The sequence below is a fragment of the Mustelus asterias genome, chromosome 17 (assembly GCF_964213995.1).
Source record: "Mustelus asterias chromosome 17, sMusAst1.hap1.1, whole genome shotgun sequence".
Taxonomy (NCBI): Eukaryota; Metazoa; Chordata; class Chondrichthyes; order Carcharhiniformes; family Triakidae; genus Mustelus; species Mustelus asterias.
Window position 1 is genome coordinate 4,955,804 of NC_135817.1, and position 25,268 is coordinate 4,981,071.

The 25,268-nt window shown below is 40.6% G+C and overlaps 1 protein-coding gene across 1 annotated transcript in view; it reads right to left on the minus strand.

Annotated features, from left to right (window-relative positions):
- Positions 1 to 25,268, minus strand: part of kpna3 (karyopherin alpha 3 (importin alpha 4)) — a 52,455-nt gene that overhangs the window by 7,760 nt on the left and 19,427 nt on the right. Inside the window, exons 8-14 of the mRNA XM_078232102.1 lie at positions 23,399 to 23,568; positions 16,972 to 17,016; positions 14,042 to 14,173; positions 12,882 to 13,010; positions 6,891 to 6,995; positions 5,142 to 5,213; positions 91 to 253 (exon numbers count right to left, since the gene is read on the minus strand). Coding sequence (XP_078088228.1) covers positions 91 to 253; positions 5,142 to 5,213; positions 6,891 to 6,995; positions 12,882 to 13,010; positions 14,042 to 14,173; positions 16,972 to 17,016; positions 23,399 to 23,568 — 816 coding nt within the window. The remainder of the gene's footprint in view (positions 1 to 90; positions 254 to 5,141; positions 5,214 to 6,890; positions 6,996 to 12,881; positions 13,011 to 14,041; positions 14,174 to 16,971; positions 17,017 to 23,398; positions 23,569 to 25,268) is intronic.

The window sequence follows — 25,268 nt, forward strand, 5'->3', positions numbered from 1 at the left end:
TCTACATATATACTTCTTCAGTTCACATGATTTAAATGGGCATGCCAAAATGAATTTCACTGAGGAAAAACCCAAGCTCGGAAAGCTTACCTCCACATTCCTCAATCATTTCTGCTATTGTGCTTGCTTCCTCACCAGCCATTTTGAGAATATTGTTCAGTCCATCCAGCACAACCTGCACTACCTGAGCATCCTTAACTCCCAGTAAATTACAGAAAGGGGGGATTACATTCTGCTGGACAAGATACTCGACCTGGAATGAAAGGAACAAAATAAGTTGCCAACTTGTTTCATTCAGGGACAATTCATTCAGAAACGGAATTTTAAAATTTCTGGCTGTAACATCCATATATTGAAGGCAGTTTTTTTTTGGAAAGACAATTAAGAAAGCACAAAGTGCACCAATTATAAGTCAGTTAAAATTATACTTGTGCTTTCCCCTTTATCTCAATTGACAGTGCCAACCTTTAATTATCAATATCTTTTAGGCTGTTTCTTTAAAGTGCTCTCCTACAGACGTCCTACTCATTGGGGCTGAAAATTCAGATAGCAACTAGGACATTGTCAGAGTATCACTCTGTGACTTATATTAGCCTCTTCCATACGGTATTCCGTAATCTCAGAGGAATGCATTTTGGAACATGGAAAGTACACCAATCTATGATGGCAGAGAATTTTACTCAGCAATCTCTCAAGAAATGAACCAACTGTAATAGGTTAAGGAACTAGGCCAGTTTTAAGAAACAGCTAAAGCACAAAGGACATTCAAGCTTCAAAGGACACAGGATCCAAGCTTTCTTTTCCAATCAGAGTAAAGGGTGCTATCCCAATCCAAATACATTCTGAAGATGTTCAACTCAAAAAGAGCAAAAGGAAATCCCTGTGGAACCCAGGCCTCTATGAAGAAAGCATGAAATGACGTTGAATGGTCGGTGATTCTGAGTTCTTCAACAAATGCTGCACTGTAGGCAATGAAGATTTCTATTCTATTAATTAATGAGCTGAGTTAGAAAGCAATATACATCCAAAGCTGCATTGTTTTAGTAAGGCTATGTTTCAGGATCGATCATTGATATGGGTTATTCAAGAGATCAATGAAATGTTTTCTGACACCCATCCTTTAAGACCATTGTATCTGGTTTGGCCAAGATTAAATTGCTGATTTTCAATAGACCCACACGTGACTAAGTCATCTAACCCATTGACCAAACGTGTGAATCTTTTTGGTCACTCAGTTGCTACTGCTGCCAATATGGCGTTGTAAAGTCATCCTCTTTATTATAGATCTGAAAGCCATCTGGCTGTTTTCAGCAAATCCATAAAGTTTCAGGCCATCTTCCACTGCATTCTTAAATTGTTTTAAAATGTTGCTTTAGCCTTTGCCTACCATGCTTGAGCTCAGTGTACAGCACATGTGTCAATCGTAAAGTATATCCTTCTCTGCAGGGCCAAATCTTTATAAGCATCATCTTGACATTGATTAATTTTCTACAATTCTGCTCTGTGATAATGTGTTCCTGCTATTTGAGATGCACCACAAGTTTGAACAGCAACTTGAACTTGATGAATAGTACAGTCACGGTTCAGAACAATGGGAATCGCGATGTTGGACCTTGGAGCATTAGTTTTAGTGTGAAAACTGATGCCATGCTAACCGACTCATTGTTTTAGACTGCCAAAAGAGCAACTCATGTCATCTTTGTAAGCACATACAGTGAAGAAACTTATCTCCAATTGCAACGGGATCTTGATCAATTGAGCCAGTGGGCTGACGAATGGCAGATGGAGTTTAATTTAGACAAATGCGAGGTGATGCATTTTGGTAGATTGAACCAGGGCAGGACTTACTCAGTTAATGGTAGGGCATTGGGGAGAGTTATAGAACAAAGAGATCTAGAGGTACATGTTCATAGCTCCTTGAAAGTGGAGTCACAGGTGAACAGAGTGGTGAAGGCGGCATTCAGCAAGCTTGGTTTCATCGGTCAGAACATTGAATACAGGAGTTGGAATGTCTTGTTGAAGTTGTACAAGACATTGGTACGGCCACATTTGGAATACTGCGTGCAATTCTGGTCACCCTATTATAGAAAGGATATTATTAAACTAGAAAGAGTGCAGAAAAGATTTACTAGGATGCTACCCGGATTTGATGGATTGAGTTATAAGGAGAGGCTGGATAGACTGGGACTTTTTTCTCAGGAGCGTAGGAGGCTGAGGGGTGATCTTATAGTGGTCTATAAAATAATGAGGGGCACACATCAGCTAGATAGTCAATATCTTTTCCCAAAGGTAGGGGAGTCTAAAACTAGAGGGCATAGGTTTAAGGTGAGAGGGGAGAGATACAAAAGTGTCCAGAGGGGCAATTTTTTCACACAGAGGGTGGTGAGTGTCTGGAACAAGCTGCCAGAGGTAGTAGTAGAGGCGGGTACAATTTTGTCTTTTAAAAAGCATTTAGATAGTTACATGGGTACGATGGGTATAGAGGGATATGGGCCAAATGCGGGTAATTGGGATTAGCTTAGGGGTTTTTAAAAAAGGGGCGGCATGGACAAGTTGGGCCGAAGGGCCTGTTTCCATGCTGTAAACCTCTATGACATACACTTTTTGATTGAGAAGGTCTGTTTGACAACATGCTTGAGAATTAGGTGAAGTCCATTGCCACATTGAGTTCAGTTTCTGTCAGTGGACAGTTGGATATACTGTTTACTGCGTACAGCTTTTTATATAACTTCTCTTTCCTTCAGATTGATAGCAAGCCCATAATTCCCCATGACTGCTAATAATAAATCTATAATCGGTTATAGATCTTGGCATTTGTTCATCAGCAATCGAATGAGTGGTCCACTGACATGCTGTATATTCAAATTCAAGCCAGTCTACAAGCAAATCATTCTGATGTCACCAATTACTGACACAAAGGGACTTGGTTTGAGGACAAAATCTTGCTTCACCGTAGTAGTGACAATCGGTTTCAAAAGGGCAATGCATGCCCAGACACATTATGGGTGGGATTTTCTGGTCTCGCCTCGCCTCAAGTCAACAGACTTTTTGTTGGTCTGTCAAATTTTCTGTCTCACCAGCGATGATTCCCACAGCAATGGGACCAGAAAGTCCCACCCGATATAACGTCATTGACAAACAATGCAAACATAGGTTTCCATTATTCCCAGACTGCAGATTGTTTACATAAGAACGAGAAGCAAGAATAGGCTATTTAGCTCCTCGAGCCTGCTCCACCATTCAATAAGATCATGGCTGATCTTTTCGTGGATTCAGCTCCACTTACCCGCTTGCTCACAATAACCCTTAATTCCTTTACTGTTCAAAGATTTATCTATCCTTTCCTTAAAAACATTCAACGACGTAGTCTCAACTACTTCACAGGGCAGGAAATCCCACAGATTCACAACCCTTTGGGTGAAGACGTTCCTCCTCAACTCAGTCCTAAATCACTGTCCCTTATTTTGAGGCTATGCCCCCTAGTTCTGTTTTCACCTTCCAGTGGAAACAATCTCCCTGCTTCTATGTTATTTATTCCCTTCATAATTTTATATGTTTCTATAAGATTCCCCCTCATTCTTATAAATTCCAATGAGTATAGTCCCAGTCTACTCAGTCTCTCCTCATAAGCCAATCCTCTCAACTCTGGAATCAACCTAGTGAATCCCCAGTGCCAGTATATCCTTTCTCAAGAAAGGAAACCAAAACTGTACACAGTACTCCAGGAGTTGCCTCACCAGCACCTTATACAGTTGCAACATAATCTTGCTGTTTTTAAACTCCATCCCTCTAGCAATGAAGGACAAAATTCCATTTATCTTCTTAATTACCTGCTGCACCTGCAAACCAACATTGTGATTCATGCACAAGGACACCCAGGTCCCTCTGCACAACAGCATGCTGCATTTTTTACCATATAAATAATAGTCCATTTTGCTGTTATTCCTACCAAAATGGATGACCTCACATTTACTAACACTGATCCCTGAGGCAACCACTAACACTGATTGCTAACCAGAAAAACACCCAGTTATCTCCGCTGTTTGCTTTCTGTTAGTTAACAAATCCTCTATCCATGCTAATACATTATCCGTAACACCGTGCACCTTTATCTTATGCAGCAGCATTTTTTGCGGCACCTTGTCAAATGCCTTCTGGAAATCCAGATACACCACATTCACCGGTTCCCCGCTGTCCACCGCACTCGTAATGTCTCAAAGAATGCCACTAAATTAGTTAAACATGACCTGCCTTTCATGAACCCATGTCTTCCTAAAGGGACAATTTCTATCCAGATGTCTCGCTATTTCTTCCTTGATGATAGATTCAAGCATTTTCTCCACTACAGAAGTTAAGCTAACCGGCCTATAGTTACCAGCCACTTGTCTACCTCCTTTTCTGAACAGTGGCGTCATACTTGCTGTTTTCCAATCTGCTGGAACCGCCCAGAGTCCAGCAAATTTTGGTAAATTACCATGAGTGCATTTGCCATTTCCTCCACCATCTCTTTTAGTACCCTGGGATGCATTCCATCAGGACCAGGAGATGTGTCTACTTTTCATCCCATTAGCTTGCCCAACACTATCTCTTTAGTGATAATGATAGTCTCTAGGTCCTCACCTGCCATAGCCTTCCTGTCATCAATTTTTGGCATGTTATTTGTGTCTTCTACTGTGAAGACCGACACAAAATACCTGTTTAATGCCTCAGCCATTTCCTCATTTCCCATTATTAAATCCCCCTTCTCATCCTCTAAAGGACCAATGTTTACCTGAGCCACTCTTTTTCTTTTTATATATTTGTAGGAACTTTTGCTATCTGAACTAGTTTACTCTCAATCTATTTTACTTTTCTTTATTGCTTTTCTCATGGCTTTCTGTTGACCTTTAAAGATTTCCCAATCCTCTAGTTTCCCACTAATATTTGCCACTCTGTATGCATTTTCTTTCAATTTGATACCCTCCCTTATTTCCTTAGCTATCCATGGCTGATTATCCCTTTTTCTACAGACCTTCCTTATCACTGGTATATACTTTTGCTGAGCACTGTGAAAGATTGCTTTGAAAATGGATGTATGGCAGAGGGCGGAGTCTTCTGTGCAGCCTATGAGTCTCAGATTGCAAAATAAATCTTTCACTTACTTGTTCCTTTTTGCCACTAATTGTCAAGTTGCTGATCGCCCATGCAGCTTCTTTCTGAGTTCCAAAATCTCCCTATAATGAAAAGAATACAGTTCAACTTTCATTTAGCTCGAGTAACTTCAGCAGCTTCAGTAACCATTTCGTACTACACACTATGCAGAGTTTCAGCTTGCCAAATAAACTGCAGCAATGATTGAAGCATTGACTCCTTTTTAAATGCTTCAGCAGGGCAAATAGATGGGCAAGTAGAAAATGGAAATGTCCTGTGTAGATTGCAAACAAGATCTATGACAAGGGGAAATGGGCTGAACAGCTGTTCTTTCCCCAATCTTCTCTGATTTTTCAATTTGACAAAATGCAAATTCAAATTGTATGAGCAGTGAAATAGGTTCCACCTGCACCAAGAAATTTGAGTTAAGCTCAATAATCGTACGAGTACAACATTTTCTTCCAAGATGTTTGCAGTTTCTTGCTTCACCATTTTAGTTGCAATTCTCAAAATGTTTGGATTACATTTTCCCAGCAATCCTATCCATCCAGGCTTATATTCAAGTTACACCAATTAATTCCTTCACAGGCTATGGGTGTCACTGGTAAACACAGTAAGAAGTCTCACAACACCAGGTTAAAGTCCAACAGGTTTATTTGGTAGCACAAACCACAAGCTTTCGGAGCGCTGCCCCTTTATCAGGTGAGTGGGAATTCTGTTCACAAACAGGGCATATAAAGACACAAATTCAATTTACAAAATAATGCGAGTCTTTACAGGTAATCAAGTTTTAAAGGTACAGACAATGTGAGTGGAGAGAGCTTTAAGCACAGGTTAAAGAGATGTGTATTGTCTCCAGACAGGACAGTTAGTGAGATTCTGCAAGCCCAGGCAAGTCGTGGGGGTTACAGATAGTGTGACATGAACCCAAGATCCCGGTTGAGGCCGTCCTCATGTGTGCGGAACTTGGCTATCAGTCTCTGCTCAGCGACTCTGCGCTGGTCGTGAAGGCCACCTTGGAGAACGCTTACCCGAAGATCAGAGGCCAAATGCCCGTGGCCGAATGCCAAGTTCCACACACATGAGGACGGTCTCAAACGGCCTCACCTGACGAAGGAGCAGCGCTCTGAAAGCTCGTGGCTTCTGCTACCAAACAAACCTGTTGGACTTTAACCTGGTGTTGTGAGACTTCTTACTGGGTCTAGAGTGATACAGAGGGCAGACCAGGTAAGGTTGGAAGATATCCCTCCCTAAAGAATCACATGTTTGAAACAATCTAGTAGTTTCATGGTTACCATGAGTAATACTAGCTTTTTATTCTAGATTCATTTAATTAACTGAATTTTAATTCTCCAATTGCCGTGCTGGGATTTGAACTCATGTTTCTGAGAATTCTGAAAGAGAGGCCAATTGGACTCAAAACGTTAACTTTGTTTCTCTCTCCACAGATGCTGTTGCGTTTTCACAATGCTACTATGCCCGCGAGAGATCCTGCATTTTGACAGTCAGAAGATTAGCTGAACACTTGAGGGGCAACAGCTGTAAGTGAGATTCTAAACACAATCTATCTGGACCATTCTTTAAGGCAAGCTGTGTTTCATAGGCACACAGGAAAAAACAAAAGAATCTTTGTTGCCTCTTGTTTTGTTATGATAATTAAATGTTACGTATGTCATTTAAAATATATTCTCACTGAGCTAGTTTCAAGCTGGGCGAGGAGGTCTGGCCTGAATATTGATTTGGTTTCACATTTTGCTCACCTTAGCCAGTTGATGAATAATCATGGGAATCAAACCGGCATCTATTACAGCTTGCACTTGCAGTTGGTTTCCTGCTGTGATGTTGGAGAGGAACCACACTGCTTCCTGCAGAAAATAATTCAAGCAAAGCATCAACAATGTAGCCTGGCCACCAATCAATGAACATTTCCTTGTAGATTGTGTGCACAATAGCATGAAATAATTAAAAACACTTCCAGGATTAGCTCTTTAAAACACATCTGGCTTTAATCCAACATACTCCCATAAATTCAAACACCCAGCGTTGCATGGAATCAAAAGGAGACAAACTGAGGTAGGTTTAAGGTGGTGAGAAAGACACCCATGTCTTATATGTTAGTATAAGGTATAAGTATTGTGGTCCTCAGCTGGACCCAGTGTTTTTATAATCCATGAATATGCAGCCATATTGTCTCCTTAAGTCTTATAGTCATTCACACACACCTGGGTGGGTTTTATCCCACAAACCTTTAAAATTTATAATCTGTCTCCCATCCTAATTCACAATTATCATGGCAAGTTTAGGTCACACAAACACTTGCTTAATTAAAAGCCGGTAGAATCATACGGGAATTTGCAGTGCCATTAGCACACATAGTGACTAAAAGCCGTGTCAGTATTGGCTCACCAGCATTTTCAAATATTTGATAAAAGCAAATTACTGCAGATGCTGGAATCGGAAACCAAAAGAAAAAATGCTGGAAAATCTCAGCAGGTCTGGCAGCATATGTAAGGAGAGAAAAGAGCTGACATTTCAAGTCCAGACGACTCTTTGTTAAAGAGCTTTGACAAAGGGTCGTCTGGACTTGAAACGTCAGCTCTTTTCTCTCCGTACAGATGCTGCCAGATGTGCTGAGATTTTCCAGCATGTTCAAATACTTCACAGTTTTCATGATACTGTGCCCAATGGAACAGAAAGAAAAGCTGATCTTCGACTTGCAGCTCTTAAAGCAATATTCAAAGTTACATTCTAAAGCATCAGACTACGGAGACTCAAAATGCTTGAAGGTAAAATTTACAAATTTAATTGCATAGATCAATAACAGAAACGGTGCGTTGGTCTTTGTCATTTTCTATATTCGATCCAGCCCAAAATAAACAAAGGCCAACTGCGGATATGATGTGGAGATGCCAGCGTTGGACTGGGGTGGGCACAGTAAGAGGTCTCACAACACCAGGTTAAAGTTCGACAAGTTTATTTGCTATCTTTTGGGGTGGCGCTCCCCGGGGCGAAGCTCCCCGGGGCGAAGGGGCGGCGCTCCCCAAAGCGAAGCTCCCGGGGGCGAAGGGGCGGTGCTCCCCTGGGCGAAGGAGCAGCGCTCGCCTGGTGAAGGAGCAGCGCTCCGAAAGCTCATGCTACCAAATAAACCTGTTGGATTTTAACCTGGTGTTGTGAGGCTTCCATCTGAGGATAAAAAGGCATCGGATTAAAATTCAGCTACAATAAATCCACTACGGCTAGCACTCCTCTGACCTTGCATCTTCCTAAATTACAAATACACCATCCTACATTCTCTCTCCCCCTTCCTACATCCTCACTCTGATCAAGACTCATTACATTGCCTCCAATTCCAAATCAACTTTTCCCAGGACCTCAGAGGAATTCATGACCATTCTTAATTATTTACTCCATCAACTTTCAGATTTTAAAAGCAAGCTAAGCAATCCCCTATTTTCCTCATTGTTTTAATTAATTTCAGCCTTGGTGCCATCCTGATCATGAGCCTTTCACCTTCACTTGAAATAAAATGTTTTTTTAAAATCTAAATCAAAAGCATGTTATTTGGCTTGTGCAACTGAACTTTCTCCTTGGTACACATTTCAAATGAAAATGTTCATGTCTCTCACTGAAACAAATTCTGGACACAAATACCCAACCACAACACACACACAGCCACTAGAACAGTTGAGTACAGTTGCAAAGGTGACAAATGTACTTCACTTATACTAACACTAAGTATCTGCATGGCAAATCAAAAGAATTAATTTGCATTTGTATAGCACCTTCAAATAATTGCAAGAGTGGGCTTGCAGCAGATGGTGTGAGGACAGGAAAATGACAGGAAAACCTACTTGATGTCAGCCTCAACAATCTACCTATTACAGATGCATATATATATCCATGATAATACTGGCAGGAATGACAACTGCATAGTTCTACGTGGCATTATCAATGTTCTAAACAGATTCCCAACAGATCTAGCAGCTCAAAACTGGGCATCCGTGAGGCACAGCAGGCCATCAGCAGCAGCAAACGTATATTCCCCCACAATGTGTAAATTGTGGCATCTCCCTCACTCTACCATTGCCATGAAACCAGGGGACCGACCAATGGTTAAATGAACCGTGAAGAACATGCACTGGACATTCCTAAAAATGAGCTGCCAGCCTGGTGAAGCTACAATATAAGACATGTATGTTAAACAGTCAGAACAACATGCTATAGACAGACAGAAATCCCACAGACATCTTATCAGAGCAAATCTGCAATCCTGCCATATCCAGCTGTTGATGGGAGACTAAAAGCAATGGCTTTGATCTTTACCAATATTTAGTTGAGGAAATTACTGCTTATCCAGTATTGGATGTCAGAGAAGCAATGACAAATTAGAGGCTGCGGGGAGGGCAAAAATGGCGGTGGTGCGGTGGAGTTGGGTGTCATCAGCGTATCAAATGGAACCTGATGTCAGGTTTATGGATAACGCTGTCAAGGAGCTGCATCAATTCAATAAATAAGAGTGGATCAAGGATCGATCCTTGGGGTCCACCAGAGGTAACGATGTGGATATGGGAAGAGAAGGGATTGCAGGTGATTCACTGGCTATGATTCTTCAGGTAAAAATGGAAGCGAGTGCAGTGTCACTCAACAGGAAATGAAAGGGAGCTGTTGGAGGAGAATGATGTGGTCAACTGTACCAAGGGCAGCAGATTGATCAAAAAGGACAAGAGATAACAGTTACCACCGTCACATTTCCATAGGATGTCACTTGTGCCTTTGACAAGGGCTGCTTTGCTATTGTGGCTGAGGTGAAAACCTGATTGGAGAGGTTAAAATATGGAGTTTTGGGAGAGACAAGCACGGATTGGGAGGTGACTACATATTCAAGGATTTGAGAGAAAAATTGAGTTTGAAAATGAGGTGGTAGTTTACAATGATAAAAGGATAGAGAAATCATGGGTGTTTTTTTGAGAGAAGTGATGATGGCAAATTTGAGGTGGGGGGGGGGCCACTTGCACTTCTTGTTGGAAGTGAGGGTGGATTGAGGCAGAAGCGAGGGCTTGCAGAAGACTGTGTGTAGTGAAGAAGTCAGGAGGTTATCTTCACATTCCAGATGATTCTGGGATAGTGAGCAGTTTTGGCAGGGGAGTACAGGTCCTGAGGTTCTTTATGTTGTCCAGTCAGTTCTGATGATGAATTACTAAACTAGTTATGTACCACAATGTTAAAATTTGTGTCCCTTGGTAGTGGCTATGAGGGCCATCCCAGGGAAATGGCCAAGTTAAGAGAATAATGGTTTTAATGAGGACAACGGTAAAGTTGGAAGTGAGGGTGTAAAGTTAAAAGTTAAAGTTTGTTTATTAGTCACAAGCAAGACTTACATCAACAGTGCAATTAAGTTACTGTGAAATTCCCCTAGTCGCCACACTCCAGCACCTGTTCGGGTACACTGAGGGAGAATTTAGCATGGCCAATTCACCTAACCAGCACGTCTTTTGGACTGTGGGAGGAAACTGGAGCACCCGTTGGAAACCCACACATACACGAAGAGAATGTGCAGACTCCGCACAGGCAGTGACCCAACCTGGGAATCAAACCCGGGTCCCTGGCATTGTAAGGCTGCCGTGCTAACCACTGTGCCACCGTGCCGCCCAGTTGAACAGATCAGGACCTGCAAAAATGTTGCGATGAATGACAAGCCAAAAGCTAGACCATTGAGAACTTGCAAGTATCTTTGTTTTTTCCAGGGTGGATTTAAGGTAAGTGAAGGGGGAAGGGGAATGTGGGCAGAGAATGATACAAGGATGTGATTAGAAATGATCACAGAGCCGCTCTGATGAAGGGTCATCCAGACTCAAAACATTGGCTCTATTCTCTCCCCACAGATGCTGTCAGACCTGCTGAGATCTTCCAGCATTTTCTGTTTTTGTTTCAGCTTTAGGGTGCACTGATCATGGTTGTTTCTAAAAAAAATTGTTACTATTACTTAGCATATAACAATCACCAGTAAATATTGTATTATATGTAATAAATGTACAATGCAAGATTTGTGAAGTGCACATAAATGTACTTTTAATCTATTGATTTTTAATCAGAGCATTCTTTCATTGTTCAAATGTTGGCAAAGTTTTGTTTTTTGTCAACTTCAATTTATGAATAACACCATATGAATTTAGCACAATCCTATTGTTCTTGTATTTCTACAGGTAAACAATCACATTTTTAGGGTAGATATAGCAACAAATTGTGCAAATACCAAGCATACAAAGTTCCTCAGCATCACATACACCTGGACACAATTTATCTTAAATGGACTGTGAAGCACAAGGGCGGCGGGGGGCGGGAATTCACCTGCCAATGTTCATATTTACGACTTGCCCCCATCAGAAAGCTAGAGTCTTCACAAAGGGGAAAATGTGTCAACTAACATGAGGAGGTTGGAAAAATTAATATATAAGTAACATGACAACACAGCTTAATTCAAACAGTTATGGCAACAACACTGCAAACACCTTTGGAGTATTGGAGAGCCCAAATAACACCACAGACCTGATACACAAGTTTGAGTTTCCAGCAGTGTTCCTTTGTACTACAAGGATGCCACCACTGAGATATTTGTGGTTAAATTACTCATTCATCCACACATACACGGAGAGAACATGCAGACTCCGCACAGGCAGTGACCCAACCTGGGAATCAAACCCGGGTCCCTGGCATTGTGAGGCTGCAGTGCTAACCACTGTGCCACCGTGCCGCCCAGTTGAACAGATCAGTGCCTGCAAAAACGTTGCGATGAATGACAAGCCAAAAGCTAGACCATTGAGAACTTGCAAGTATCTTTGTTTTTTCCAGGGTGGATTTAAGGCAAGTGGTATAGTGAAGGGGGAAGGGGAATGTGGGCAGAGAGTGATACAAGGATGTGATTAGAAATGATCACAGAGCCGCTCTGACGAAGGGTCATCCAGACTCAAAACATTGGCTCTATTCTCCCCCTCAAGACTCATTCATTATTCAGTGGCACTGTGAATAACATGACTTCAACCTCTGGATCCTAAGACAAACATCTTCTCAAAGAGTTGCACATCTGAAAATGCAAGACTAATTGAGTGAAGTTATATTGCAATATTCTCCATCTCAACCATTCACTACTTTACATTACTACTTGGGAAATATTTTAAAACAATAATATTACATTTTCCTTCTCTGTGGGAATAATATCATTTTCTCCATTACTCTGGCCTTGATAGGCTTTCATTATACCTTCAGTATAATGTGCATTCGAGCCTATCTTGGCAAAACAAGCTCTGGCTTTAGATATAGGGAGGGTGGGGGAAAAGAGACAAGGCTAAGAAGCCTGTGGATATATCTGCAGCTATAGAAAGGCAAATCAAACAACATTTTTGGAGAAGGTGATAACGTATTAAACAAACCTAAACAAATCAAAAATGTGTTGTGAATTATTAGAATAAAAAAAACCCTCCCTGCATTTCCCAAAAGCCACAAGGCAAAACTGGCAAGGACTTGTCAACATCATGTTCAGATTCTTGTGTGCGCTGACGTTAGCAATTATTGAGATCCACTACAAGAGATTCCAAATGAAACCAGTTAAGGCTACTAGTCCAACAACTGGAAGCAGTCTGTTAAAGTTAAACTGTGTTACCATCACAAGATCATTTCATAGAATCACAGAATCACTTGATGACACTAGCACAGCCTTTCACGGCAGACTGGCAACATGCTAACTTTTTTTTTACCTTGTTGATCTTCTCTTTAGGATGGGTCAGGAGATTAGGAAAGTGTGACAGTACATCACAATTGAGAACAACCTGTGTCTGTTCATCAGTACCCGTCACTATGTTGCCTACGGCTCTCAGTGCAGCTGTCTGTACAAGAGGGGGAAATGAGGTATTGTGAGATTCTGTTCTTTTGTAATGGATTCAAAGTACCAATTAAAATGACAAACTTCATTTACTTCACGGCAATTATTCCCTCCACATCTGTGAATAACTCAATGTCACCCAATATGGAGTGGCTAGGAGAGCCATCAAGATGATACTATTTTCTCTGCCTCCCATGCTGGGAAATCAACCGAGAGTCCGTGTACAAATATATCAATAATCAGTAGAAGCAAAGGCAGAGTTTTTGTGTGTAGGAAGATAGAAACGGTCCCCCCTCAACTCTAAAAACAATAACCTATCTGGCTGAGGGAAAATGTCTGCAAACGCCTTCCTGCTGTTTCATAGTGTTTAAACCCACAGTACATTAAGCTTCAAATAAGATACGAAATCAGCATCTGTACAAAACACACATGCTTCTATTCTTTACATTCGAGTGTAACAAAATCAAATCCGGTTACATATGCCAACTAAAAACAGAAAATTCTATAAACAAAATACTTTCTAGTAAAATGAAGGTTTACTTATAGTACATACAGTAATGTTAACCTTTTTTAAATATAAAAATGCTATTTTACTTATCTGAAGAGCAATACAGAGGGAACATATTTCCCAACAAAAACAAGCTCTCATCAGGAATGAAACAAAGCTCTAGATTGTTTTCTGTTGTACCCAATTTTATCCTGAACCAAACAATAATAGCAATCGCCAATAACATGAATTCGGTGCAAAGGGCATGTAGCTAAAATAAACACTGAAAACTTAATACATGAATTGGAAACTGAATGACAGGCATCAATGAATATCTACAATGAAAGTGACAGTATCTTTATGGGCAAGGTCAACACTTACACAAAACTATAGCAATCAAAGAAATGTCAAAGACTGGAAACATCAATATAGTGAAATAAAAGAAACCAGACAAGTTTGAAATCTGTACATAAGATTCAGGCCACAACGTTTTTGATCTCTTTCTACCTTACTTTAAACACCACAGTTTAAAAAAAATATTTTCTCACCTGAACCTTGACTTCTTGATGACTTAGAAGTGGAACAAGAAATGGCACCACACCCGAGTCAATCACCATCTGTATTTGTTCATTACCTCCATCTGTCAGGTAAGATAAAGCCCAGACCGTATCCACCAGTATCTTGAATTTATTAAAAGAAAATAAAAATCAGATCCCATCAAAACCTCTACCCGTTACCGATCGGAAAATGGAATTCAAAAACGAACCTGCAACCGAACAACTTATCAAAAATTAGACAGTCACCAATAAATTCAATAAAGAATGCTGGAGCAACTGCTTTACTCAAGAGTGAATGTAATGTGGAACTGAGAGAGAGGTGGACAACATTGATGCATTTAAAAGAAAAAAAATAATACTTCATGTTTACAGGGTGGGTTAAAGCAGATGAAATTAAGTCAGGTGAGATGAGGCATGTGTGGAGCATAAATGAAGGAGCAGCGCTCCGAAAGCTTATGGTATTTGCTACCAAATAAACATGTTGGACTTTAACCTGGTGTTGTTAAAACTCTTACTGGAGCATAAACTACAGGCCTTAGACCAAATGGTCTGTTTGTGTGATGTAATTACTACGTAACCATTATGTGACACAGTACAAAGGAATATTAATGAGCCACAACCACAGATTCTTTCTACGAAATAAACTACATGACAACAAATTTATGTTTTGTGGCCTGCCACTTCTAAAGTCACATAAATATCACCAACACATGGCGTGCACCAAATTTGGCAATTTTCAGCCTCACCTTCAGGAACCAACATGAAGCAGATGGAAGGTAGCTAAAAGCCTAAACAATAGCAAGCTGAAGTACCTTTGACTCTTTGGGTTGGTCAAAGAAGTTGCAACACGCTGACCGTATAGACCTTTCCAGTGAAATAAACAATGGACGGGATTGTCGCTACAGCACTTGCTGCTAACCTTGAAGAAAGCAGCCTGCAAAGATCTAGTGATCTGTGTGCAACAGTGATGTAATCAAGCAAGGCAAGCAACCAATCGCATTGAAATATTCTCACACAGCAATCCAAGAAGTAAAATTAATCAATTACCCAACAATTTAAAAAATACTGTTGATGCAAGTCGACCTTCAAAGCTTCGTAAAATCCCTCTAAAAATGGAGGTTGATTTATACACCAAGTATAAAAGTGAACCGCTGGCATGGGCGTGGGCGGTCACCATTTTAAAAAGTGGATATGCATTAAGCTCCCATGCATCTTTGCAAGAAAGTCCATATCACCTGCTTGATCCTTTATGCACAATTATAAGGCATTGTCGGGTGAAACATTGAGACTGACAAATATTGAGAGACAAACATGTCATGGCTGAAGGGGGTGGGTCAAATTATATGCAAGAACAGCATTTATGGGGCTGGAAAAACGGAGTTGCCTTATATTCCAGTTGATTCACACACCACAATTTATGATATTTTAGATAGTGCTAAAATGATTGGGCCATGCAGATGTAATTAAAGTAGAAGCTGAAATATCAAACGAACTTCAATAAAACATAAAAAAATTGAAATTTTGTATCATAATGGAGAAATTTGACAGTCCACAAATATAAAATTAGCTCTTCAGGACCAGAGTGGCTGTTCATCAGTAATTATTAAATCAGCGTGCCGCTATGAGCCCAGTTATATCAGTTATGTACAACAAGGTGCAAATGTTTCAGGGGTCTTTACAGGGAGACAGTGTAAAGGGCAAGCTCTCATCACTTCAAGAATTTCTAACTGGCTGCAGTCTCCAGGGACTTGACTAAGGAGATGACTAAAGTACACTCATTGACGGCAACTTTTCAATAACTGCGTTCAACTGCTCAAATGCTTCAGACATTGAGGTCAGCTTCAGAGGAATTATGAGGGTCAAAACAGACCGCTGCACTGTCATTACTAGCCCAAAAACCAGGACAATAGTTGTTTTCAACTTTAATACAAAAACAATTCACACACAGCATTTATAAAAAGAAACAAAGATCAGGCTGCTCTGGAAACTTCTTGGCATTAGAATGACAGAGTTTTACCAGCACCAGAATTGGCAATTAGTATCAGAGAAATTCGCAGGAGGGACAGAGCTCACCAACTACCTACGTCCACATATTTAGGGACAGTCATACAGCAACATGTTTGCAGAATCGTCCAAGACCAAGAAAAGTATAACACGTTGAGGGAAAAACAACAGACCAGACACCAAACTTACACAGGAAAAAAACAAGCACTGTGCAAACTAAGTTAATTCTTTGGATCTAATACACTTTAGAATCCATTTGAATAACTATTTTATTCTTTCATGGGATGGGAACATTGCTGGCGAGGCCAGTATTTGCTGTCCATCCCCAATTGTCTTTCAACTGAATGACTTGCTCGGTCATTTCAGAAGGCCGTTAAGAGTCAACCACACTGCTGTGGATCTGGGGTCACATGTAGGCCAGATTAGATAAGAATGGCAGATTTCCTTCTATAAAGGTGGTTAGTGAACCAGATTTTTTTTTTAAAAACAAAAAAGAGATAGTTGCATCGTTACCTTAACAGAGACTAGCTTTCAATTCCAAAATTTTATTTCCACCATCTGCCATGGTGAGACTTGAACCAGTGTCCCCAGAGCTTTGGGGTACTGGGTCAGTGACACTGCCACTACACCACTGCCTGCTCTTATTTTAAACAGAAGCTATGTAGATCAAAGTCAAGTTCCTCCAAAGAAAACAGAACTATTAAGCTGCGCTTCATTGGTGGCTAAATGTTCCAAATCACCAGGAAATCTCCCTGCACCTGAAACACTGCTTATCAAGGACAATTAGAGATCGACTACAAATGGCGACATTTATTGGATGTGAGCGTCACTGGCAAAGATTTTTTTTTTAAAATCAGCCAAATCTGAAAACATTGGACACTGCAAATGTCCCTGGCATTGGTCAGTACATTACTTACATTAATATCTGTATGGTATATCAAAACACACAATGCTGGCAGGATCTGTGGGGGAAAAGTAATAACGTATTAGATTATTAAATTCTTAAATCAATAATTAAACAGCAAAATGTAATTCTGATCAGTAGCAGTAACAACTGTACATTTAGTTTCGGATTACACACTCTCAGCTACAGCTGCACAAACAGGTTACAATCAGTATCCAATTGTAAGTTCGTCTTTCACAATTGGGCAGGTTTCACACGCAATGTGGACATTTTTAATCGCACAATAATTACTGGCAAGAACCAACTGGTGAAATCAAATGTGGCCATTTCTAATGATAGTGACAGTAAATATGGAGAGTGAAGATGTATAAAATGGTGGTTTCTGGGAGGAAGTTAAGTGACAAATGCAACACGATCCAATGGCATCACACAGCAACTTGCATTTGGGCAACGGCTGTAATATAGAAAAATATCCAAGGTGTTTCACAGAGACAAATCAGACCAAGGTTGGGCACCAGGTCAAAGAAAGAGACATTAGTAGCCATAACCAAAAGCTTGGTGAAATAAGTGTATTTTAAGGAGGGCCATAATGGCAGAACAGAAGAGGCAGACAAGTATTGTGACTGAATTGTAGAGCACAACTGAACACATGCCCAATAATGAAAATTTAAATTTGTGAAGTTGGAGGACCAGGAGCCAATAAAGATCAATGACAACTGGGTTAGTGGATCCGTGGTATGATATGGAGGCAGGATACAGGCAAGAGTTTTGAATGAGCCCAAATTTAGAGACAGAAGACTAGCCAGGTAAGGACTGTCTGGAGTTACAATGGCCCAGTAATAACTGAAAGGATATTGGTGCTAACAGTTATTAGGGTAAATCCGACAGCAACTTCTATACCAGTGCAGTAAAATGCAGAAATCCAAAAGCTGTTATCAGTTCCACATTCCTCCACAGGATGCGCTGTCAGAATCCTCAACAAGAGACTCGGCGCCAGAATCACTAACCGCATGCAAATGAGGCACTTGCCCACTAATTCTGTACTAAAACACAAGAATTAGGAGGAGCAGGCCATTTGTCCCCTCGAGCCTGCTCTGCCACTCGATAAGATCATAACTGATCCGATTGTGGCCTTAACTCCACTTTGTCTGCGCCCCCCCAAATCCTTTATTCCCTTTTCAATCAAAAATCTTTCTAACTCAGCTTTGAACATTTCCAGTGACCTAGCCTCCGCTGCTCTCTGCCAGAGAGAATCCCATGGATTAATGACCTCAGAGAAAAAAATTCTCATCTCTGTCTTAAATGGGAAACCCTTAAATTTTAGACTGTGTACTCTAGTTCTAGACTCCCTCGTGAGAGGAAACATCTTCTCAACATCCACCCTGTCAAGTCCCCTCAGGGTCTTGCATGATCCAATAAGATCACCTCTCATTCAACTCCAATGGATTTAGGTCCAACCTTTTCTCATAAGGTAACCCCTTCATTCCAGGGATCAGTCCAGTGAATATTCTCTTTAAGTGCTTCCAAAGTAAGAATATCCCTTCTTAACTAAGGTGACTAAAATTATACACAGTACTCTATGTGTGGTCTCACCAATGCTCTGCACAGTTGGAACAAGACTTCCCTATTTTTTACTCCATCCACCTTGTAATAAAGGCCAACATTCCATTTACTTTCCTAATCACTTGCTGTATCTGCATACAGACTTTTTGTTATTTATATACCAGGACATCCAGGGCACACGGTACTGCATGAGTTCTACAGTCTCTCTCAATTTAAATAAACAGATTTTCTATTCTTCCTGCCAAAGTGGGCAATTTCATCTTTTCCTACTTGAAACGCCATCTGCCAAATTTTTGCCCACTTAACCTATCTAAATCCCTTTGTGGACTCTGAAATCCTCTTGCCAACTGAACATGGCCCATCCGCTATTCTCTGCTTTGTCTTAGCTAACTTCTTCTCTATCCATGCCAATATGTTATCAGCTCTTACTTTATGTAGCACCTATGACATGGCACCTTATCTAATGCCTTTGGAGATCCAAGTATGCTGCATCTACAGGTTGTTTGTTACTTACTCAAGAAACTCCAATAAAATAGCCAAACATGATTTTCCGTTCACAAAACGATTTTGATTCTGTCTGTTTGTTATGATTTTCAAAATGTTCCAAAATGTTCCAACATTCCTTTCTTAATAATGAATTCTTGGACTTTCCCCTAAGACAGGCATTAGGCTTATAGTTTCCTGTTTTCTCTCTCCCTCCTTTCTGGAATATGCTAGGACTTGCCATAATTCAGGGAATTTTGGAAGATTACAATCAATGCACCTACTATTTCCACAGCCATTTCGTTGAAGACTGAGCATGCAGGCCATCCAGTTCAAGGAACCTATCACCCTTTAGTTCTAATAACTTTCCCATTTACTTTTCTGTAGAGACTATATCAAGTTCTTTCCTCTCTCTTATTTCTTGATTTTTAAGTATTCTTGTTTTTTGTTCTTCCCCAGGTGAAGACGGACACAAAATACCTGGTCAACACTTCCATGATTTCCTTGTTTCCCATTATTCCCCAAGCTCGCTCTCCAAGGAACTAACACTCACTTTACTTTTTTCCTTTATAAATAACAAGCTATCTCTCAAACTTTTCTCCTCATTAAGTCATTCTTTGGTGGTTTCTAAAATATGTCCAATCTTCTGACCTACCAACTTTTGCAGTGTTGTGTGTTTTTTCTTTCAATTTGATACTATCCTTAACTTCCTTAGTTATCCATGGATGGTGAATCCTTCTCATAGTCTTTCTTTCTCAGTGGAATATATCTATGCTGAGAATTATGAAATATCTCCTTAAATGTCTGCCACAGCTTCTTATTGTCCTACCGTTTAACCTATTTTCCCAGTTCACTTTAGCCAAATTTGTCTTCATAGTCTTGTAATTGTCTTTATTTGAGTTTAAGCACTAGCCTTAGACCAACACTTCTCATCCCCGAGCTAAATGTGAAATTCTAGTATGTTATGATTACTGTAGCCTAGAGGCTCCTTTACAATGAGGCCATTAATTAATCCTGTCTCAATGCACATTACGAGGTCTAAAATAGCCTACTCTCTGATTGGCACTAGAAGGTACTGCTTTAAGAAATTGTCCCGAATATACTCTACGAACTCATCTTCTAGGCTACCTTTGCCAACCTGCTTCATCCAATCAAAATTATCCATGATTATTGCAGTAACTTCCTTACAAGCCCCATCATTTAATTTTGTACACTCTGTCCTAAAATGAAGCTCCTGTTAAGGCCACTGCCCATTGCTATTTCTTATCTCTACCCCAACTGACTCAACATCATTATCTTCTTAACTAATGCCATCGCTCTGCTGCAATGTCATCCTTAATTAACAGAGGTTCCCATCCCTTGCTCCTAGCTTCCTGTCCCTCCGAAATGTCAAATACCCTGGAATATTTAGGTCCCAGCTCTGGTCACTTTGCAACCACCTCTCTGAAATGGCTATCACGTCACACAGTTATTTCTTTTTGTGCTATCAATTCATCTTTTTTTTGCAAATGCTGTGTATATTCAGACAACCTGTCCTTTCTTTCTGTTATTTACCATATCTCACTTCATGTGATCCCTCCTCCCTACTATTTAGTTTAAAGACAAAATGTTAGCTGAAAAAGTTAGAACTGATATATTTCGGAGTAATGTTTTAAAGTTACGAACAACCTCTTGTCTGAAAAAATTATTTCTCAAATGTGGAGTCTCAATCTAAGGAAAATATGCAATTTTTTAAAAATTAAGGTAATTTTGTTTAACTTTTTCTAACTCTTTCCCATAACACCATATGCAGTTCTAAGTCTTTATTTTGCTACCTGTACATGATTTAAATGTAATTTATAATTCCTTTTTTCTTCCTAATTTATACTCTACATATCTCAGTGAACATACTTCAACCTGTTTGGTTGAAGAGCGCCTCTGTTGCTTGCTCTATTCAGAGAGACCCCTGATCGCCTGCAAAGGATACTGCACCAAAACAGATGCCAGATGACTGGAAGTTTCTGACAAGCCTGCAAATAGTTAGCTGTCTGCTATACACAAGATGAATGTGAAAGCAAATGCCAAATTACATGGGTGAGAGGTTGAGCAGCAGATGGGTGATGGCAGGATTAGTGTTGGGCCACATTATGAAGAGGGAGTTCTACGTGATGGTAAGAGTGAGAGCAAGGTGCCAGACGCTTAACTGAGGGCCGAAGCTCAGGAAAGAAACTAGATCAGGCTATGCCAAGGCAGTGTGGTGGTGGGCGGTGGCTGAGGTGGAGATTTGCTAGGTGGGGAAAGGGGAGCAGCATAGGCAGCTGAGTAAATGGTCTGAATCTTAATGACAAAGAAGTATTTTAATTCTTTGCACTGGTTACTGGAGCTGATAAAAAGGCAATTGGATCGAACTAGTTTACAACAGACAGTAACGAATGTCTGCAACATAACATATAACATATGGGAAAAATACGTCAAGCCAACAGGAGCATCTGATCATGGCAGCTCCTCTGTAACCCTATTTGAAATTGGTCAACTGGTACTCAAAAGCACTGGAAACATTTATAAATAAAAATGTCGACAGAAGATGCTAGAGGATAATCCTTGGATATTGGTATATTACAAATCATAGACCAATCATCATTGCTCAACTGCTACTGTACTCATTCAAGGGCAATTGGTGTCATTAACTGTTCACAGACATACAGCAAACATATGTCACTGTATCCGAGGTCAGCATTTTTAACCCCCACTTAATTCTCTGCCTGTTCAATGTACTATTGCAAGTGAGATTTACTGAGATAGAGTTGAATTAGCATCAACAGCCCTCTGCAACTCTTCTAAGTGCCAATTTTGTTATATGAAAGCTCAGGTTAGTGGGCTGTTGACATTTTGGGACAACACAGCCTGACCCAATGCACACATACGCCCACCTCCCAATGAACAATCACTAGCAACCAGGATATACAATCCAATCAGAAATTTCCATTTCTTCACGCAGGGTCAGAAAAATCAACAGAACTGCCTCCCTCAACTAACTCTCCGCTGCCTACTGTCTGAACCTCAGCCCTTCTTGGTCTGTCAGATCTGTTACTCTAAGTGCAGAGGTAGCACTCTCACCTGAGTCTGAAGGTTATTGGTTCTACCCCATTCCAGAGACTTGAGCACATAATCAAGGCTTGTTGACAGTTCAATACAGTACTGACAAAGGGCTGCACTGTCAAAAGGCTGAATCATTAAAGCAGAGCCCCGATTGCCCTCTTATGGTGAAAGAGAACAATCACATGTCACTTTTCAAAGATGTGGAGATGCTGGCGTTGGACTGGGGTAAACACAGTAAGAAGTCTCACAACACCAGGTTAAAGTCCAACAGGTTTATTTGGTAGCGCAAGCCACTAGCTTTCGGAGCGCTGCTCCTTCATCAGGTGAATGGGATTTCAGTTCACAAACAGGGCATATCAACACAGACATCAAGTTAGTGTCTTTATATGCCCTGTTTGTGAACTGAAATCCCACTCACCTGATGAAGGAGCAGCGCTCCGAAAGCTAGTGGCTCATGCTACCAAATAAACCTGTTGGACTTTAACTTGGTGTTGTGAGACTTCTTACTTTTCAAAGAACCAGGGAGTTCTTTCTGTATCCCAAACAACAATCATCCATAAATCAACACCACTGGAAATGATTTGTCATGTATCACATTGTGAGAACTTGTGTGTGGAAATTGGCGATTGTATTTCCTACATTGCAATATCGAAGAAGTATTTCATTGAAGTGTTTTGGGATGTCCCTTTTTAAAATGATTCTTTCATGGCTTGTGGACATTTCTCACAAGGCTAAACATTTGGCACCCATCTCAAATTGCCCTTGAAGGCAGTTGGGAGTCAACCACAATGCTGTGGGTCTGGAGTCACATGTAAGCCACACGAGTAGTTTCTTTCCTGGGGCTACTTGGAAGAATAAAATACTACTTCTGGTCTAATGAAGCTTTAAGGTGAACCACTCTACATAGAAAAGAACCAACAGCTGATGCTAATTGTTCTAAAATATATTCATTTGCATTTCCATGTTTAATGAAAATTCCTAGCTGCATGGAACAGCAAGTATCCATCATATTCTCCACTGTAAAATTGGCACATACCCTTGTAATAACACCATGAATCTGTTTAACAAGTATAAGTACCAATACTTGATGTCCAATGTTTCTCTTCACCCTGGGCAAATAACATTAATTGTATTCACTCCCTACAAATTTGCAAACGTCACCTATACAGACCTATCATAATGGAATTTCACGAGTTCAAGGGATAAGAAACTGAAGTTTATCCAGAATATTTAAAACATATATCTGTCCTAGCCAAAAGCATACGGTACTTTCACTCATAACAACCAAACAGACAAAGTTAGTCCAATTTCTTTACCTCCTGAACAGTCTCCATTGGTGGTGGTGGATCCTTATTCCTGCAGAGGTTAACTATGACCCATGTGACGTTACGGAGAAAAGTGATGGGGATGGAGGGATTGATGAAGGACAGAAGAGGTTTGACAACTCCCAATGAGATGACGTAGTCTCTACACCGAGGGCCATCACCTAAAGAAGTGAAAATGAAAGCGTTTGCATTAGAGATGAGAACCTGAAAGTTTTATGAAAGAAGCAATGATGTGGCTGATGCATATACTGTAGCTAGATGAAAATGTTAATGCACTAACTCATTAAAACAATTAAAAGCAAAAAACATATGCCATTTTGGTGTTTGTTTGAATGGTTGAGCTCAAGTTGTCAATACTAAATCATACAAAGGAGTCCATTCATCCCATTGTACCTGTTTTGGCTGCTTGAAATAACTTTACAGTAAATCCCTCACTACTGCTCTTATAGGGTGGCACAGTGGTTAGCACTGCTGCCTCAGTGCCAGGGACTCGGGTACGATTCCCGGCTTGAATCGCTGTCTGATTCTGCACATTCTCCCCATGTCTGTGTGGGTTTCCTCCGGGTGCTCCAATTCCCTCCCACAGTCCATGTTAAATTCTCCCTCGGTGTACCCAAACAGGCGCCCGAGTGTTGCGACTCGGGGATTTTCACAGTAACTTCATTGCAGTGTTAATGTAAACCTAATTGTGACATTAATAAACTTATAGCCCTTAAAGCTTACATTGTCAAGTATTTATCCAAATCCCTTTTGAAAGTTACCATTGAATCTGTTTCTACCATTCCGTTCAAGTAATGCATTGCAGACCACAACTTGCTTTGTAAAATAAATGTCTGCTCATCTCCCTTCTGATACTTTTGCCGATTACCATAAATCTCTGTCTTGGTTACCGACTCTCTTGTCAGTGGACCCTCTTCTATCCAACACGCGACAACTTTGAACAGTTGTATTAAATCTCTTCTTAACATCTCTGGCTCTGAGAACAATGACAACTTCTCTCGTCTCTCCACATAACTCAGGGTCCTCATACCCGGTGTCAGGCTATTTTCAGCAAAGAAATGGAAGATGCTGTTGACAGTGCTACCAAGTGGCACTTACTGACCAATAACCTGTTCCCAATATTGGATTTGGGTTCCATCAGTGCCATTTGACTCCAGACTTCTTTGTGGCCTTGGTCCAAACATGAACAAAGGGGCTGAATACCAGAGGTGATGTGAGAGTGATGGCATTTGATAAGAGTGGAAAGAGTCCTAGAAAAACTGAAGTCACAATCCACAGTAAGAGACAGGAGGCTAATCATTTCAGTTACAGGACATTGCTGCACAAGTTCCTCACAGCAATGTCCTCAGCCCAGCCTTCTTCAGCTGTTTCATGAATAACTTTCCTTCCAAAGGTCAGAAGTGGAGATGCTGGCTGATGATTGCAGTGTCCATTTCCAACTTTTCAGATAATGAAACAGTCTGTGCCGATATGCAGTCAAGGGTTGCACTGATATAATCATTTCTAACAAAACTGAGTTTAATCACCTCTCCTTAACATTCAACACCATTTACATCACCGGATTCCCCGCTATAAACATCTCATGGGGGTGATTCCACCATTTAATAGGCACAATTCAGAGTGTGATGGAATACTCTCCACTTGCCTATGTAAGTACAGTTTCAACAACACTCAAGAAGCTCAGCATCATCAGGATAAAGCAGCCCACTTGTATGCCACCACAGCCATCGCCATAAACATTCACTCTCTCCACCACCGGCACACTGCTGCTAGATTAAAGCACCTTCCAAACCCACAACCTCACCTGAGGAGGACAAGGGTAGTCGGCATGTGGGAAACCACCACACCCAATTCCCATCCA